At 34.3% G+C, this 20,883-nt stretch overlaps 1 protein-coding gene across 1 annotated transcript in view; it reads right to left on the bottom strand.

Annotated features, from left to right (window-relative positions):
* myo1eb (myosin IEb) overlaps nucleotides 1-20,883 on the bottom strand; it is a 39,418-nt gene that overhangs the window by 3,188 nt on the left and 15,347 nt on the right. Inside the window, 13 exon segments of the mRNA NM_200636.1 lie at nucleotides 2,039-2,196; nucleotides 2,297-2,443; nucleotides 3,829-3,974; nucleotides 7,259-7,428; nucleotides 7,600-7,714; nucleotides 8,653-8,797; nucleotides 10,450-10,655; nucleotides 12,207-12,288; nucleotides 12,629-12,714; nucleotides 15,943-16,110; nucleotides 16,201-16,287; nucleotides 19,731-19,817; nucleotides 19,902-19,982. Coding sequence (NP_956930.1) covers nucleotides 2,039-2,196; nucleotides 2,297-2,443; nucleotides 3,829-3,974; nucleotides 7,259-7,428; nucleotides 7,600-7,714; nucleotides 8,653-8,797; nucleotides 10,450-10,655; nucleotides 12,207-12,288; nucleotides 12,629-12,714; nucleotides 15,943-16,110; nucleotides 16,201-16,287; nucleotides 19,731-19,817; nucleotides 19,902-19,982 — 1,678 coding nt within the window.

The following is a 20,883-nucleotide window of genomic DNA, read 5'->3' as shown; positions in this document are numbered from 1 at the left end:
CAATTCACCGGAAACGATTAACCCAGGTTACTGGCAAATTAAAAATCCTATTAGCATGCTTCGGCATATACTGTGTCATTAATTAGACAAATAACAAACTGAGCAATACATTTAACTTTCCTCAGTACAAAAACCCCCCCAAAAATATAATAATATAGAACTTGACAATTTTTCTGGTCTCTCTAATAAAAAAGTACATTTAAAAATTAATGGTTAACAATAACCAAATTAGAATTAAAACTAATTTTAATATGGTCTGCTTTTGGTGCTTCACACTTTTTATTGGTGATTTTTTTTCTTTCCAAGATTTAAAATAAAAGTTCCTTGTAAAATGTTTTCTCTATTTAATAACAATAGTCCTACTTCACTTACCGCTTCACATTCCGCTTGGTCTTAAAGCCTTTTATGGGTTATTTTTTTACAATTTATGATGGCTCAGCAGTCAAAATAGGACAAATGAGCTCATGCATGGGACAAATTCTGGACCTTTGTCAGTGGGAGATGGGTCTTTCTAACCACCGGAACCCCCTCTGGCTACAGTCCTGAGTATGAATGTGATGCATCTAACATGAATTTTAGCATCAGAACATTATTTGTGTAGTGTATTCAGGACATCATAATTTTAGATGCCTAATAGCTGCTATTTTGAAAACCTATCTTGGCTGACAGCCAATGCCAATAATCTTTTTGTTTGTTTGTTTGGAAAGTGTTCATTTACACGTGTCAGGTTTTATGGGTTCTATTTTTGACTATTGGAAAAAATGTGGAATAAAATCTGATTTGTGATTTTACAACACCAATTGCTGCTTAATTAATTTCTAAAACTAACATCACGTTTTCTCAGAATTTGACTGTCTGAGAAGGAATAAACCAGTGAAGACAGCAAAACCAATATACGCTTCTGCCTGCAAGTGTATGTTTTGCAGGGATTTAAAAAAAATAGCTGCAACTCTTGAAGATCTTTGTTGCTATAACACCTAAAGAAAAATAGTGCAGACAAACATGTGCAACCCCAACTGCCTGCCTGCGTTCATGCATGCACACATTCAAATGGAGTACAGTGTGAAAGCTGTGCATTCAAATGTGAACATGCCTTAACATACAGATAAAAAATTTAATAGCACACTTTAGGCTTTCTTTGTACCAATCCTAAACTTCTAAAGACAAATGCTAAATGGTTTGCAAAATTTTGAAAAATAGTGACGAGCCTACAATAGGTACAAAGTAACTAGTTACTGTAAATATCTAATCTATTGAAAAATAAAGCATTTTATGTCATTTAATTACAGTCACTTACTTTACTATGTACTAGAGTTAAATACTGCACATAAACAGTTCTGTTTAATTCAGAATATACATTTATATTTAAAGCATAATGCAGTGAAATAGTCATTTTTGTTATAGAAATATATGCAAAGACGATTACACATGCTGAAAACAAACAATAAATCGAGTTTATACAAGTTGAATGAGAATATATTGCAGAAATCCAGAAAAGCAGAGTTATTGTGTATTTGTAATTTAGATGTTTTGCATAATGATTATGTTTTTAACTAAAAATTACATTTCTCAGATAATTGCACATGCGTAATGCGCCAAAATGAATAATAGAAAAATGTCAATGTACAATATACATTAAATATAGTGTATGTATGACATTTGGTGTCATTACTTAGAAACGTTTCATGTTTGATACACGTTTAACTTTTCATTTTTTGCTGCATAATTATATTAACTAAAGAACGATGTGGTAGTTATTAAAATGCTTAAGTATATTTTTTATAAAGCCAAGTTTGACTTAAATTGAAAGAATTAATAAAAGTTAAATATTTACAGTTTATGTGTTGAAATTCATGGAGAATATTAGTTAATAAGTCAATTACATTTCAGACATACAGTAGTAATTAGAAAAACTATTTAAATATTGACGTAATAAGTAATTAATTACTTTTAAGGAATTTACTCAGCACTTAATATTTACATAACTGTAAAGGGCTAGGAATCCAAATACAGTACTGACATTTCAACACAGACTTACTTGTGTTTTTAGGCAGACCAGACCCAATACTGACAGTTAGAATCTTGCTACTGGGCTTCAGAACAGCATCGTCCCCTTGACCCATCTGAAACTGGATCTGTCGAGAGCCAGCAGACGCAAACGGACCCCATCCTCCTTTCTTCACCTTAAATTCAAGTCTAAGAGAGAAAAGAGAAATGACAAAAGCAGTATCATGCTCATAATCCTTCTATTATACAGCATATGACATGATTTTAGGGTACAGGAAATATTGCTTACAGGTTGTTGAACTTCAGCGGGAGCTTTTTCTTAGTTTTTTCCTCAAACCGCTTATACAGCAGACTGAGGAATTCAGTCTTAAAGACAGACTGCAGAACACTGTCATACTGATCCTCGTGCAATATGAAGATGTCATCCTGTAGTGTGCTGAGAACAGGAAAATACAACAACTGATCCACCCATCATCCATATGCTACACAGAAAATTACACAATTTAGCTTAAAACATGAAACATGGTATATAATCTATAGTGAAAATATGCGAATTGATGTCAAAGCAAGCAAAACATGCACAAAGAACATGCACATTTGATCGTGCCAAATGACAGACTTTAGTATTTGTTGGTTACTTGCTAAACATCGGCAGAGATTCACTGAATGTATCTAATGTTAACTTTAACTATAACTACCTGAAAGTCTTGTCGCCTATCCAAGTTTTAGGAACAACAAATAATAACTTGACTCCTAGTTGATCATTGGGTATCACAAGTGGATTATATGAAAGGCAAAGGCCTCTAGACTACGATTATTTTACCACAATAAAATATGATCATGTCTTGAATTTTTAATTATTTAATTAAGACACTGAGGTCTGACTTTGCTTAGAAAAAATGTCTTGTCACTTAAAGATAATGTACAGTATAGAATATAAATGGTGCAGTGGAAAAATAATTAATATTGTGTGTGACTTCCATGAGCTTGGAGGACTGCATCCATACATCTCTACAATGACTCAAATCACTTATTAATAAAGTCACCTGGAATGGCAAAGAAATCTTTCTTGCAGGACTCCCAGAGTTTATCAAGATTCTTTGAATTCATCTTCAATGCCTCCTCCTTCATCCTACTCTAGACATGCTCAATAATGTTCATGTCTGGTTACTGGGCAGGCCAATCCTGGAGCACCTTGACATTCTTTGCTTTCAGGAACTTTGATGTGGAGGCTGAAGTTTGAGGAGCGCTATCCTGCTGAAGAATTTGCTCTCTCCTGTGGTTTGTAATGTAATGAGCAGCACAAAAGTCTTGATACCTCAGGTTGTTGATATTGCCATCCACTACAGATCCCTCACACGCCCCATACTGAACGTAACCCCAAACCATGATTTTTCCTTAACCAAACTTGACTGATTTTTATGAGAATCTTGGGTCCATGCAGGTTCCAATAGGTCTTCTGCAGTATTTGTGATGATTGGGATGCAGTTCAGCAGATGATTCATTGGAAAAATCTGCCTTCTCTCACTTTCCAAATGATCAACTAGAAGTCAAGTTATTATTCGTTGCTCTTACAACTGGGATCGATGACAAGACTTTTGTCAGTGTGGCTTTCACACTCCTGTGATTTCTTTCTCTGTTTACATATTTTTCTTAAAAACATACATGCATCTACAAATGATGACAGCTTGAGGGTATTAAACACGTTTCGATTTTACATTCTGCTTAGCAAATGCATGATTTATTAATCATTCTGAAGCATTAATGTAGTGCAAACGTCCTAGTCCAAAAGGTGTTCATACATATTGCATGATGAAATACCTCAGAGAGACCGACTGGATCTTCTCCACCTCGATCTTCCTCTTCAAGACCTCACGAATCTGGCCTTTCTCAGGACCCTGCTTCACCTTCTCGCGTCCAATCAGATAGAGGAACTTAGGGGTGAGAATAAGGTCCCGCTTGACGCTCTGTGGGTGTTGACACAGTGTGTGGTCACATGAAATACTTCAGATGAACTACATGTGCAGAACAAAAGATTTGTTTGTGTGCAGCTAGCCCAAAACACTTCTAATATGTTACTAAGGAAGTGATGTACAAGCCTTAGGATGTGCTTTTATACAACCAATGCTGGGAAAAGCTTCTTTTAGAAGTAATGCACTACAAACAATCTTGCATTACTTTTTAAAAATAGTAAATATGTTTACTGCGTTTTAAAATGTGTTTTCTTTTCTTTTTTCCTCTTTTTTTATTTGACAAAAAAAAAAAAAAAAACAAGAATACACTTAAAATTGTCAAGCTTATACACAATAAAGTTTTACAAACAATACATTTCCATTGTGGTCCTTGATGTAAAGTACAGATTACACTACCCCCGGTAACAAGTAGAATGTGACACTACATTGTAAAAATAATCACAAATAGTCAGTAAAACATACTGTAAAATCCATCAACATACTATTATGCATAAGAGTCAGATTTTAGATTTTAAACTAAAACCAATCACATTTTAAGACCTTTAATATCCGCAGGAAGTTTATTCCATAGGAATATGACCAGAAGCAGTTTTAAAAAGGCATCATGTAAAATCCATAAGACTTTGCCTAGTTTTATAACAATGTTGTTTGCTTACTTTTGATAGAAGTGTATATACAGTACACACACACACACACACACACACACACACACACACACACACACACACACACACACACACACACACACACACACACACACACACACACACACACACACACACACACACACACACACACACACACACACACACACACACACACACACACAGCAGTAAATATTCTGAGATCGCATTTAACAATGAATGTTTTTTTAATCATATTAGGGATAATGAATCTGTTTTTGAGCAAGTGAGTTGAATAAATACAGTTGAAGTCAGAATTAATAGCCCGCCTTAATTATTAGCCCCCCCCCAACACATTTCATACACATAATACATTATAACATAATAGTTTTAATAACTCATTTATAATAACTGATTTATTTTATCTTTGTCATGATGACAATAAATAATATTTGACTATATATTTTTCAAGACACTTCTATACAGCCTAAAGTGACGTTTAAAGGCTTAACTAGGTTAATCAGGCTAACTAGGCAGGTTAGGATAATTAAGCAAGTTATTGTAAAATGATGGTTTGTTCTGTAGACTATTGAAAAAAATATATAGCTTAAAGGGGCTAATCATTTTGACCTTAAAATGGTGTTTAAAAAATTTAAAAACTGCTTTTATTCTAGTCGAAATAAAAAAAATAAGACTTTCTCCAGAAAAAAAAATATTATCAGACATACTGTGAAAATTTCCTTGCTCTGTTAAACATCACTTGGGAAATATTTAAAAAAGAAAAATAAAAAATTCAAAAGGGGGCTAATAATTCTGACTCCAACTGTACATGTTCTCATATAAGCTAGAAATACAATCAGTCTCATGTTAACACACCATCATGCATTTAATCTTGATTTCTCTCAACAATAGGACAAGCTGGCAGTAATAAATGGGAAAATAAAGTAAATAGTGTTATGTTTTTTAAAAAAAGTAGCTGATATTTTCTTAAATATAAAAAAGAAATGCTTTTCTAGTTAAGGTTTATGCACACTGGGACGATTTTCACTCGTGCTTATTGTTAGCATTGTTTGAGACGCTTTTCAGCATTCACCCACAAGCTATTTGTACTACCGATGAGTTGATCACTCCCTGAGATTGGATGGCGCTAAATGGAAAACAGAAATACAAAAGGTGGCACTTTGCAACTTTTTGTCGCCCGCTTGTTTAACACAAGAAGAATTTTCCTTATGCTTTTTCCTTGTTTATACATTAAGTAAACGTTTTCACTTGTATTCAACCTCCTCCACTACAGCACACAAACACCTGGCCAAAGGTTTGCAGAAAAGAGGTTGAAAACCAGGAAATTACGCAAAATGAAACACCATTGAATTCCTAATTGATGTGTAATTCCTGTGTGCTCTGCTAGATCATTTTGTGCTTGAGTGTCACCAAATGTTTTGCTGTCATTTCAGCAGCTCAAGCCATGGCAAAATATCATTGGTTGACTTTTTTTTTTTAATGCAGCACACCAAGAAATTTTCAGAAGTTCAAGGTTTTTTTTTTAAATTATGCTTTTGTGTCAAATGGCAATTTTGCGCGTTGATGTGCACACTCAATTTAGAGCTCTTTGTTTAGTCACAAGGTTAAAAATCAATGACATACATAAGCAAAAATTGACTGAGTAACTCGTAATGCATTAGCCCCAACACTAAGATTTGGAGCTTTTATTTGTCTGTCTCAATGCATCCGACCATATTAGCTAGGGCTGTGTGATTTGGGAAAATATCTAATTGCGATTTTTTTTTAACAGATACTGCAATTTCGATTTGAATTGCAAGTTAATTTTGTAGTCAAGCTTCAGCTCAATATTCTATATTGTAGCTCTTTACTGCTAAAATGCAGTGTGTTAGTTAAAAAGGAACTGAAAAAATATTAAACAACTTCAACTTCTATTCAAATTTGTTTATAAATATTCAGAAATTAAACACTCATTTTTCTCTAGAGCAAACAGTAGTGAGTTATGGCATTAGTTATCTCCTGGTGCCTTCGTGATGTTTTTTCATATGGTGCAACAGCTGCAAACAACTCTGGAATTGTACTTTGCAGTTGCTAGCTACTAGATTGAATGTCATTGGCAATACTTTTAGTTTACTTGTTAGCAAGACACGCCTGCGGTGCTTTTTTAGGTGCTGTTTGTTGTATTTCTTCATGCTGTGGCAACAATTCTCCGACAGCTCTTACAAATAACCTGTTTTGTTTGGTGTCTGTGACTTTGAAACCGAAATATTCCCATATTACCAACATCCTGTTTTTCTTGATATGAATTAGTCTATTAATGCGTCTGAAGAGGCAGATGCCATCATCCCACTTGTCCGCGTTTTCCTGTTTGCTGTTGTATTGTGGGCTTTCCGCATAGTTCGGTCACGCAATTCTGATAGGGCAGAACAAAAGTGTGTCCACTCAATTGGATAGCAAGTCTCACACAGACGGCAGTCACGCATTTGCTCTGGGTGGGGGAAATTATATAATACATATATATTTCATATTGCAACCTCTTGCAATTAGGATATTGCAACAATTGCAATTTGATTTCAATTAATCACTCAGCCCTTATACAAGCATTATCCTCTTAGATCATAATACTAGCTGTAAAAAAGTGGTTTTGAGTCGTACCTTAAATCTGCGATCGTATTTGACCACCACATCAGCGAAGTCAACTCTCTCCCTTCGACCCACAAACTGCCGAATCTCCGGATGGTTGTCTGTGCCGATGTAATCTCCGACGAAATTGCGGTTCAGACTGTTCTTTCGTCTCTCCTTCTTGTTCAGCAGGAGGTCAGAAGCTGAAATCAGAACAGAAGCACTGCCACATGAAGCACGTTTGATGGTATTCCCAATACCACACATATTCTATTGACTGGAAATGAAAAAGAAGTTTGGACTTTGACACTTGTTTTTATGCATAAATAATAAAAAAAAAATATATATATATATAAAACGTGAATGAATCGAACCTTCCTCTCGCATACGGACATACTTCCGTACAGCAATGTGTTTGCGCCAGGCTTGCTGAATAACCCGAGCATATCCATTGTATTTTCGTTCCCTCATCTCCTCCAGCAGGAACAACTAAAGATTGACATTTCAGAATATCAACAAACTGCTCAACCTTAAAACGACCAAGCAAGTTTCAGATGTGCATCACAAGACAATGGGTTGTACATACACTGTCTATTCCATATATAGCAGTCAAAGATAAGACAGCATTTTGGTGTCTGTATTAAATTAAACATGCAAATGCTTAAATTTGAACTTTTTGCATATAAACACAATAAAACAAAAATGTCTGCTTTCATTTTTCAAATAACGCGGTGGCTCAGTGGATACTACTGTTGCCTCACAGCAAGAAGGTTTCTGGTGTGAGCCCCAGCTGGGTCAGTTGCCATTTCTGTGTGGAGTTTGCATGTTCTTGCATGTTCACGTGGGTTTTCTCTGGGTTTCTCTGGGGAACCCGGTAAGCTTGGGTTTAGCTTACACAATTCACCTATAGCGCATGTCTTTGAACTGTGGGGGAAACCAGAGCACCCAGAGGAAACCCACGCCAACACGAGGGGAACATGCTTTAGCATTCAAATCTTCTGCAAATTATATTAAAATGTATGATATCATGTTTTGCTCATGTACCAAAAAATGAATACACATGCATCATAAGTATTTGACCAATACAATTTTTGGGGGTAAAAACAACCATACAAAAGGAAAAGCCATTTGAACCATTTGAACCAGCCAAAGAAATTCTTAATATTCACCTAACATGACTGTATTACTTCTAATCTTTATCACAAATCCAAAGGAATGCATTTAAGTAGCCAAACTGCAAAGTAACTCATTTTGTCCAAGACTAAAATAAACCGAGCCACCCCTGAGAAAAGGAGTTACTCAGGCAACACAAGATAACATGCTCTCATATGCACAGAAAACAAAACACATTATTACTTTTCATATCTAAGAAAACACCATTAAATCACGTCTGTGATGCGATCGGTCACAAAAAGAACAATACATACAGATTCTGGAGCCTTGATGAAGATTTTGGTTTTGCCCAGCTGGTACTGATCTGAGTCCATGTTGACAGATTTTAAAAGGTGCAGGACGCCCTGTTTCTCATCTCCACGCCACTGAGGCCATGTTTCTCTGGTCAAGATGGCATATCTGAAAAAACATAAAAGAATAGCTGATTATTAGGGATGCACGATAAAGTCAAGAGGTTATTATTTGTGATTAATAACTTAAACAATATTTTGTCAAGTGTGTTTTTATGCCAATATCTTGGCTGTTTTAGGGCTGTCAACGTGAAAAAATACGATAAAACTCACATTTGGTGGCAGCAAGTCACAGTTTTAAATGATTCACTGAATGACTAACTAAATTGATTCATATAACTCATTATAAATTCATTTATCTCATAAATTCATATATCGGATTCATTTAGAAACTAAAAGAAGTGACTCTTTCTGAATGGATTACTTAATTGATTCAAATTCAAAAGCATAATAACTCGAGTTTAAAACATTAACACTGATCTGTGACACAAATGCTCTGCTCTGGCTTTGTTTTGATCTATTTTCATCAGAAAAACAGAAGAACTGACAATACGGTGTCTAAAATGGCATAGAAGCTTGTGATATACTACTCAACTAATAATACAGATCTTAAAAAATATATATATATATAAAAAAACTACATTGTTTTCGCTTTCAAAACTTGTTACAGTAAAACTTTTTTCTAGGCTTTATCACGTAATGAGCAATTTTAGACACTAAAAATGTTAATATTTTGTTTTTGTTTTTTTGCAAAGCTACAGTATATAGATAATAAATATTGCATAACCATATTTATATAATTTTTTATTTTATTTAAAAAACTAAAAGAGTTATTGGTTTAAAACATGAGACCCTTGGTGAAAAGGGTAAAAAAAAATTATAAAATAAAACGAATAGTGGACCATACTTTACTTCCCTAGTTGTCTGATTACATCAGGAACTGCAAACATTTTTATTTTGTATCACAAGTTTACAAAAATGTCTTGTTTAAATATGCAAATTTGGCATTATATAATTGAATACACACTAATTTGAATTAGTTTTCATATCATAAATCTGAAACCTGAATAAAGGCAGGTTTGTTAAATAAAAAAGGTCAGGTCCATAAATCTGAAAAAAAAAAAAAAAATCAAGTCAGAAATATTTTAGGAATTATTCATTCATTCATTCATTCATTTTGATCCACTTTTCCAGGGAAGAGTGAATGAAGGAATAAATAAATGAATGAAATAATGAATGAATGAATGAATGAATGAATGAATGAATGAATGAATGAATGAACGAATGAATGAACGGATGAATGAATGAAATATAAATATGAACACTGAATAAAGGCAGGTTTGTTAATATAAAAAGCTCCATAAATCTTAAAAAAAATCTGTCAAAAATCCTATAAGAATTATTCATTCATTCATTCATTCATTCATTCATTCATTCGTTCATTCGTTTATTTTCATCCACTTTTCCAGGGCCGGAAGAATAAAAGAATGAATGAATGAAACAAATCTGAACACTGAATAAAGGCATATTGTTAAAATAAAAAGGTCCATGAATCAGAAAAAAATCTGTCATAAATCTTTCACGAATTAAATAAAAATAAATAAAACAGTAAAAACAGACTTTTGGACAGATTATAAAAAGTGCATTTTTTGCACAGCTACATAGATATTAACCAATGCATAACCCTGTTTATAATCACATTTCCAACTGCAAAATCCCCTTGTATCATTTGGCATCTTGATAAATAAATGCTGATTTTACCTATGCAGAAATTTTTTGAAGATGCGTCTGAAGGCGTAACCGGCCCTGCGCACACGGATGTTCTCTCGCAGTCCCAGATACTCCACCTGGTGTTTTACACGACTTTCCTCCCAGTCGCGAGACTTCTTGGTTTCATTGGGTTTGATGCATCGAATATAGTGAGGGGTGCATTTCATTAACGTCTGGACCAAAGTATTTGCCTGTTTCTGTTAAAGAAAGAAGAAAATAGAAATTCAAAGACATGAGTTGCTCTCCAACTACTCCAGCATTCCTTCACATTTTTGCTGCCTGCTTAAAAGGTTAATTCAAACTAAAATTCCAAACCTCTTAGACCTTCGTTTATCTAAAATATCTCAAATATTTATATATATATATATATATATATATAAATATATATATATATATGTATATGTATTCTAACAGGTCTCAGGGGTTTGGAACAACATGAGGGTGAGTAATTAATAACAAAATATACATTTTTAGGTGAATTAATCCTTTCACATATTAAATATGTTTCACAATTCTGAAAATTTTATATCTGACTTTTATTATTGGCCTGTTTATCTTAGTAAAGTGGCTTTGACACAATCTAGACTGTAAACAGCTATAGAAAGACAGATGACTTGATTTAAATAAATAAATAAACAAATACATAGTTAGTTAATAAATAAAGCAATCATACCTATAAGCATACACAATGATCCCAAATCACTTTCATAGTAATGCAAATTAAAAACTAATAGATTTTATAGTTTAATGCAGAGATGCCCAAAGTAATGCCCATGGGCCAAAGTTGGCTTGTTGTAACCTTTGATTTGGCCCACCATTCCAGCTTAGAGGATAGTAAGAATGTTGGAGAGAGGGTTGATTGTCATTTCTAATTTGACGTTTTTTGTTAGCACCTTTTATCGCTGCTTACAGCTTTAATTAGTTTTATTGTTGAGCTACAAAAAAAACAAACTGAAAGTAATTGCTTAAATTAAACTTTGCATAATCATATTGCAAAATATGATTTTTAAAACATAAATACTGTCATTCAACAGACAGAAGACTATGCAGAAGACATTGGCGAGCAAGTCAAGGCAAAAACTAGTGTGAGTCTGTTATAAATTACATTATTTTTGTTTTCACTGTAATAAATTCATTTTAAAATGTAAAAAATACTGTATTAGTGAATTATAGCAATGGTTTCTTGTCATTTTAAAATATTATTAAATAAATTCTGAATTTATGGCAACTTTATTTACCTTCAGCCCACTAGCCACAATCAAGTTTGGTTTTTTGGCGCTTCATAAGAAAAAGTTTTGGCGCCCATGCTTTAAAGCATGAGATAAATGTTTTAAACCACAACTAAAAATATACCATACTTCCTGTTGTCAGGAACTGCAAACATTTTTTTTGGTAATACAAGTTTTACATATAAATATGCAAATTAGACATTATCTAATTGAATATACACAAATCGGAATTAATTTCCATAATATAAATCTGAACACTGATAAAAAGCAGGCCTAATAAAATATGATATAAAATGTTTTTAGGAATTCATTTTTTTTAATTTAAGAAATTAAACAGTAAAAAGTTTAGTGAATGTCTCAGTGAAGGAAAAAAAAACTGAGAAAAGGTATGAATCACATTTTGTCACAGCACACTCAAAATTGAGTAATGTATCAAAACCCAGTGTGTTGCCTATGATGTCAAATTGTAGTTTGAATTCCAAGTATGCACTCCTGTGTGTTGTATTTCAATTATTTTACCTTAATCTTTGAACCTGCAGTAGTGGGACGACCCCTTTTCTCAGCCTCAATGTTCTCTGGGAACAAACCTTTAATAAAGGCACTGTAAAGATAACCAGAAATAGGAATCAATCATTTCTATAATTCCTGAAGCCCTTCAACTCTTGATTCTCTTACCATCACACAAAATACATAATCATAGAGCTGACTTACACACCACAGAGAAGATCTCTTACAAGAAGCATAACAACTTACCATCCTCCTCCAGCAAATTGATTTTCTGATTTATTAATGTGATTTATTATTTCATTAAGGAATTAAAGCTGAACTGCAGATGTTCTGCATCAGTGCATGAGTGCATTTAGGAGCTTTTAAGAAGCTTCAGCCATAATTCTGCTGACGTGCGCAAACAAGGCAGTAAAAAAAGCCAAATAACCACTTACAACTCGCTGCTCTGCATGAGCTCGATGATGTCACTGAACAGCACGTCTCTGTTTCTCTCACAGAAGCCGCTCACATCATAAGACACCTGCAAACAAGGGCTCTTATTACTCGCACTGAGAAGACAATCAATATTGGTGTGACTCCATTTGCTGGAAGCTCTCTCTCTCTAAAACACATCTATATTCAGTTGTATTGCATGCATCCAAACAGTTTGTTATTAATATACTGGGTTAAAGAACTCTGTAATAATTTAACAAGCTTTCTGCAGTTTTAAGGAAAGTATCAAGTGACAGATTGGGGTTACATTTTAATTTGTACCATCTCTACATGAGTGGATCAAGTTCAACTATTAGAATTACCATATTTCTTCTATAACCCACAGAAGATAAAAAAAGTATTTAATAGTTTCATAAAAACAACATGCTATAAAAAGCCATCAACCTTTCAATTCATTTTCCATTGGATTGCGACCCCTGGGGTTCTATTACGCTAGATTAAAGACACAGCAAGTTAGTTGCAGCAGATTGATTTTACAGCACAATGTTAGACTTTAACACCTTTACAGCACTCACGTACATTCAAAATAAAGGCTATAACTGAACATAGAGGATGATCTCCAAGTGGCAGTCTCCATAAAAATAAACAAACAATAGTCTTGTGCTATAAACATTGGACCACTCTCATTAAGTGAGGTTAATATTAAATTAAATGAATGAATAATGACTATAAAAACATGATATGGTTGTTAGACTGTTGCACTTTTGTGTTGTCAATAAGCTCATGTTTACAGTTGAAACCAGAAGTTTACACACACTATATAAAAAGGCACATAACCATTTTAAAAAAGTCAGATGTTAAGATGTTAATGTGACTAAACTTTTTTCTCTTTTAGGTAAATTAGGATTATCAAATTTGTTTCTGTTGTGCTTAATAGCAGAATAATGAGACAGATATTTATTGAGAAATTGTTAAACTTTTCGTGAAATTCAAGTTTACATACAATAAGATTATTAAACCTCTGAAAAAGCTCAGATGATGGTGTCAAGGTGTTGGAAGCTTCTCATTGGCTAACATTTGAGTTAATTGGAGGCACAACTGTAGAATAGTATTTAAGGAAAACTTCAAACACACTGCTTCCTTGTGTGACAACATGGGAAAAATTAACAAGCCAGAATTAGCAAAAAAGCCAGATTACAATTTGCTAAATTACACTGGGAATAAGAATATTTTTTGGAGACATGTCCTGTGGTCTGATGGAACTAAGATTAAACTGTTTGGCCATAATGACCAGTGTTACATTTGGAGAACAAAGGGGAAAGCTTACAAGCCTAGGAACACCATCCCAACTGTGAAAAATTGGGAGCAGCATCATGCTGTGGGGCTGTTTTGCTGCATGAGGGACTGGTCCACTTCACATCATAGATGGCATCATAAAGAAAGAACATTATGTAGAAATACTGAAGCAACATCTCAAGACATCAGCCAGGAAATTAAAACTTGGCCACAATTGGGTCTCCGAAACAGACCATGACCCCTAAGCAAACTGCCAAATTAGTTAAAATGTGCTTTAAGGACAACATAGTGAATGTTTTGGAGTGGCCATCACAAAGCCCTGATCACAATCCTGTGGGCAGAGTTGAAAAAGCTTCTGCGAACAAGACAGCCTACTAATCTGAGTCAGTTACACCAATTTTTTCAGAAGGTATGGGCCAAAATTCCTTCAAACTATTGTGAGAAGCTTGTGGAAAGATACCCAAAACATTTGACCAAAGTTATACAGTCTAAAAAATAAAATAAAAAACAAGGAAATGTATGTAAACTTTTCACTGTCTAGAAATTATTTTAAAAATTCTCTTAAAAAATTATCTCATTATTCTGGCATTTAACAAATGTAAATAATTTAGGTAATCCTAACAGACCTAAAATAGTAAACGTATAGTAATATTAACCATCAGATAATTTTTTTAAAATAGTTTTTTAAGAGTGTATGTAAACGTCTGGTTTCAACTGTATATAGTTTCTAATGGTGTGTGAGCACTATTGTGTGCAATGATTGTATGTTTATAACCACCAAAGATAGTGGGCATCGCGAGTCACTGGAAATGTTATTTTTGGGGTAAGTAGCTGAAAAGTTTGTAAACCCCTGCTGTACATGTACAAACATGAAAATTACAATTTAGCTGTATAAAAAAATCTATATATATGCTAAATGAACGCTATTTTAGGGTTCAATTGTCAGTCAGCGTGAACAGTCTCTTGTATTTAAAAGTTAAACACATTTTAAAAAAATATATCAAATACATAAATCATGTAAAAACTGATTATACAAATGATCCCATTTTAATTATTAACAACTTCTGAACTATCTTAAACTATTAGAAATGAAACATTTTGAATAATAAAACTTTTTTTAAAAAAACAAAGACATGAGTTTGTTTCCCCATTAAATTAAAATTACTTTTTTTTTTAAGTCTTATTATATTAGTAAAATTCCATCAAATGATAGGTTTGGTATAAAAAAGGATCTTTTGTTATATTTAAATATTGTTCCACTGAATGACATTTTAGTGGGTGTCATCTACAAAACATTCTAATGTATAGAGGGAAAATTATGCTTGAGACCCCCTTTTACACCTTTGAATTTCTTGCTATAGTAATGTCTGTAAAGTATGTACAGTATAGTTACATGTTCAATAACCCAACATTCTTTCATTTTCTTCAGGTTAATTCCTTATTTATCAGGGGTGGCTACAGCAGAATGAATTAACAACTATTCTGCCATATGTTTTACGCAGCGAATGCCCTTCCAGCTTCAACCCAGTACTGGGAAACAGCCATACACTCTCATTTACACACACACTCATACACTACGGCCAGTTTGGTTCATCCAATTCACCTATAGCGCATGTCTTTGGACTATGGGGGAAACCGTAGCAAACCCCCACGAACACGGGGAGAACATTCAAACTCCACACAGAAATGCTAACTGACCCTGCCTGGACTCGAATCAGTGACCTTCTTGCTGTGAGGAGTCAGTGCTAACCATTCAATCACCGTGCCACCCTTAATAACCTCACAAAAAAACCTTATCCTAGCCCTAAAGTTAATAAAATGTTAACATTTAATTTTGATCCCATTACACATTTGATTAGAAATTAAATTTAATAGTTTAACAAAAGGTATTTATTAGTTTAAATGTAATTAATTCATTAAAAGGGCACATTTTATAAAGTTTGATGATTATGAAACTTACTTTTGCCAAACATTTTTACACAAACATCCAACATAGGTACACTTGAAAATGCTCTCCTACCTTGCCGGCATAGTGGTGCACAACAAAACCTTTGTTCCAGCTGTTGAAGTGTTCATGTGTGCCGATTTGTGACTGCAGTTTTTGCAGAAGGGTTTGGTCAGCGCCCTCGCCTTTGGCATGCATGGTTGCACAAACATCATCCAGGATGCTCATGATTCCAGGAGGATTCTGGGTCATTAAGATGCCCATTAGATACAATTAGATGAAGAGGTGATGTTAGGTATATGACAGAAGTTTTGATGAAATGTGCAAACTCACCAGTTTGGACTCAATTAAATCACATACTACTTTATTGTTAAAGTACTCAATGGGGGTCCAGCTGATTCCCTCTTGTACATACTCTTCCTGCAAAAAAGGAAGTAGAAAATATTTGCAAATGTCCTGTTTAAATATGGTATTAAAGAGATAGTTTAATAAGTTCCTATTATAATATATAACACATAATATAGCATTATACAACACAAAATAAGATATACTGAGTGAAGATTGATCGAAAAAGCATCCATTAGCCGCATTTCCACTATCAGGCCAGAGCGAGCCAGGGCTTATATCGGGCCAGGCGGGGCCAATCGCCCGGGAGGTTGAGCAGTGAGGCCGAAATCATGTCGCGTTTCCACTGTGGGGCTAGTAGCTCGCAGCGCGTCACGCAAACCCCGCCCCAAGAACATCCCCCGAATCGAACGTCACTCAAACCGCCCACTTCAGCGAGAATCATGCAGATAAAGCACACCATCACGAAACTATTAAAATTAGGACAACCAAAACAAATGACACGTTATTGTACAGCAGTACAACGCATGTCTATACGCACATGCCAGTGTGTTTTCATTCATCATATTTATTTACTCGCCGACCAACTATTGGCATCGAAATCCAGTGGTCTTGCCACCAACGGAGGGACCCGCAGCGCAGGGAGCGCACACATCCATAATATAACACCACATATATAAAATTATCCGTTAATAACTCGATATAAAATGTATTTTATAAAATCCTCTAGACAGAATCTGTCCAACATTCATCCCAAATGCTCTGGAGAGAACTGAAACATGATTATTTTCCCCCTATAGGCTTTATGACACTTAATAGATGATTCCCTTTATTTAAAGATGTTGCTTATTATATCTTAAGTAAAGGAAAGTGTTCAGTGTTTCATCACATAAGAGCAGCACGTAATAAAATATAGCCTATATTTCGTTGCGCTCAGCAGCTATGCACTAATAAAGCTCTTTATGTATTTAAAATTTCCTTTTTACCACGTTATATAAAAACATACACACTTGTTTGAGGACACAGAACACATTTTGAACTTGCAGTTTTCCCCGTCAAAAAAGTGCTGCGCAGCTGCAGACAGAAAAAAAGGTCGCCTATTTCTGCTTTCACTCACCCCGAAAATGCTCTGTTTGCATGATTTGATTAATTTCATCGTATCCAAATACTTTATAAATAATATTTAAAACATTTTCCGGTGTTTATTTATGTTTATTTATTTTTTTAGAAAATATCTAAAATCTTTTTTTCAAAGAGGCTTTTGAAAAATGAAAGTTTAATATAAATTTGAAACAGTTTGATATAGTACCTAATTGTTATAGCTATAGCTTTTGTTAGTTTTATATTGGTTTATTTATTTAATGTGTTTTTTTATAGGCCTATCTAATATTTGTAATTCTTTAAATTATTTTAATATAGGGCTATTTTATCTAGATATGACACTATTGTTTTGAGTTTACAAAAGTGGACATGAAATTTGTAACGTTTAATGTCTTACTGTTGTATTTATATAGTGTATTATCACCAAAATAAATTAAAACAATAAAAATAAAAGAATAAAGCCGCTCGCGGCATTAACAGAGCTATAAATGGAGCGCTCTTTTCCTCGGTCTCACATACATACACAGACATCTAAACGCGCAAAAACACACTTATTAAACTTGACAAAACCTCTTGAAAACCTTTACTGTCAGCTGCGTCTTTAATATGGTGTAAAGATTATTATGCGTTATTGAAACATCAAAGATGCAGCAAAGAAAGATCATTTTATGCAATAGCCTTACATTTAAAAGAGAAACATAAGGGCGATCATATGCAAAAAAGACCCCAGCCTATAATTTGTTCCAGATGTTTTCTTTCCCTTATTTATTTGTTTGGCGCATGTACTCGAGTGCGATCGGAAAACTGTGCCCGCCTCTCCTTTCACTCCGCCCCGAAGCCCCGGCTGGCCCTCTTTGGCCCAAGGTATTCGGCGGGCCGAAAAAGGCCGGCCACTGGCCCCAAGAAAGCCCCGCTTTGGCCCGATTAGACCCCGGAAGTGACTGTGGAAACGCCACTGGCCTTGGCTCGCCCTGGCTCGCTCGCTTTAGGCGCTATAGTGGAAACGCAGCTATTGTCTTCCTTAGTATTTTTTGTTTTTACTATTGATGTCAATGACAACTTTTTTTCAACATTCAGAATGTCAAATTATCTTGTTTTGTGCTCAACAGAATAAAGAAATTCCTGAAATATTTATAATCACTTGAGTGTGAGGAAATGGTGAAATGTTTTTTGAACAAACTATCCCTTCAAGATGTTTTTGTTGAGAAGATCACAAGTGGACAATGATGAATACATGCAAAGGGAGTCTGAAACATTTTAAGCTTGTCAGAGTTCTACGTAAATGGCTCAAACCATACGCCTAACAACTTCCAGAGGTGGTCAAACCCATCGGTTTTCTTTCACAGTTTACACACTCTTACGGTGGAGTGTGTTAAGAGTCCGAATGTGTTTAAATATCCACAAAAAAAAAAACACCTACACTCTTCCTACTCAAATTCTAATTCGTAAACAGTACAGGATGTGTTGTTAAAATATGCTAGTCATTTAGGATTTAAACTTTGCTATATAAAACAGTCATCGTCATAAGTATCTAGGTACTATTATTGATAAAAAATGAAATTTTAATGAAAATACTGTAAGACTATGTAGGAAAGGCCAACAAAGACTTTATTGTCTGCGAAAATTAGCCAAGTTTAATATTAACAGGACTCTGATGGTGGCATTTTATAGAATCCATTTGAACATTTTCATTGATTTGTTGGTTTACTTCTTTAAAAGTAAAACAGAATAACTCGCTGTCTAAGGTTTTAAATACCTGCAGCAAAGTATTAGGGGTAAAAGTGCTGGGATTATCCTATTTCTATGAAAGCCAGGTGTTTAAGAAAGCCCGTTAGATTACATCTGATATACACCATCCTCTTTATTGATTCATTTCAAATACTTCCCTCAGGATCTCGGTATAAGGTCCCTTTGGAAAGGACCAAGAGATTTAAATTTTCATTTGTTCCTTGTGTGATTGTTTTGCTGAATTTTAAGGGTAGTTGCTGTTTTTTAGTACTATTAATGTTGCTTAATGTTTATTTTAAGTGTGTGGTATGATATATGTGTTGTAATACAAAACAAACCCTCCCAAAAGGGGACAATAAAACTTACAGTAGTGGTAAAACACTAAGCTATGCTCTCTTACCAATCCAGATTCAAACACAAACCCAGTGTTTAAGTGTAATTTTATGGCCATCAAAACATCATTTGCTATTGTCTTCAAATGATACAAGATTATTTCCCAATATTGACTCAATTCAATTTAGCTCAGTTCAAAAATATACACCCTTCCATATACTCTCCCCTTGAAGAAAGCAGAAAAGTAGATGAGAGAAACAGAGTAAAAATGAATGTCTCCCTCATCTACTGTGTGATCAGACTGATTAAAAAAAAACGTATGCATCAATACGTTTATAAAAAAAGATATTTCTCACCTGCTCTGCTTTTAGTGTGAGCTCAATGAAAATCTGTTGGAGCTTTTCATTCACAAAGTTGATGCAGAACTGCTCGAATCCATTTTTCTGGAAGGGCAGAGACATGAGGTTACTTCAATATAAAAAGTAATTAAAAAAAGAAATTTAATTTTAAAATAAAACTGAATTCACCTGAAATATTTCAAAGCCATAGATGTCCAGAACGCCAATGTTCAGCTCTTCACGGTCCTTCTGCATTGCTTTATTTATGGCCTTTAAATGAAAGCAGAAACTAATTGGAATGACATGTCTTTAGATTTTTGAGACTTTTGAATACTAAAGGGTCTGTAACACCTGTTTCAAATCGCACAAGCGGGCAGAGCGTGAGCAGAGCATGCACAGCGCATATGGAAAGCAAAAGCAGTGCACAGGCATTTGCCTTTCACAATGGCTGCATCACCAGTGCGCAGCTGATCAGCAGCTGTTCCACAGATCAATCTATCTCTGTCGATTCTATCTATCTATCTATCTATCTATCTATCTATACACTTTTTTTTCACTTGTCATCTGCACCAAGGTCTGCAGCAACTTCCTCCCATGCTCTTTCTTTAACCTGCAAGTCTTTATTTTACAAATGATATAGATCCTAAAGAACTGTATGCTTTTCAATCTGTATGAGGAGTGTCAATCATGTCTTTTAAGGTGCACTCGGTCAGAAGATAATCGTCTGTGAGATCATATACTTTTGTTTTTGATTGTCAGGATGATGTAGGACTTTAGTTATAATAATATTTATACAACATAGTTATAATGATATTTATACATGATCAAACTAGTGTGCAACTTAGCCAAAACTAATACTTTAACTGTTTTAAATTTTGTTTTGTAATTCGGGCCTAAATAAATATTTGTTACCGTTTTAAATAGTTAAAGTTAATTTGATTGACTGTTTAAAAATCAGTGGATGTTATCGATGCATTGATTAGATAAAATGGCTACTTTTTACTGTCATTCGATGTGTTTTTGTCATTATCAATGCAATCTCACTTTAATTGAGCGACATCTGGGTCTATTTTGGCACGACAAAAATAGTCCCAGTGCTGAAACTATCCCGGCACGGCTGCTTCAGCAATGCACATGCTCCAAACTGACACAGTGCTTATGTGTTCATTAT

This window comes from Danio rerio, chromosome 16 (assembly GCF_052040795.2).
Source record: "Danio rerio strain M-AB ecotype USA chromosome 16, GRCz13ab, whole genome shotgun sequence".
NCBI classification, from domain to species: Eukaryota; Metazoa; Chordata; class Actinopteri; order Cypriniformes; family Danionidae; genus Danio; species Danio rerio.
The sequence above is the reverse complement of the archived record's forward strand: the minus strand, read 5'-3'. Positions and strand labels throughout refer to the sequence as shown.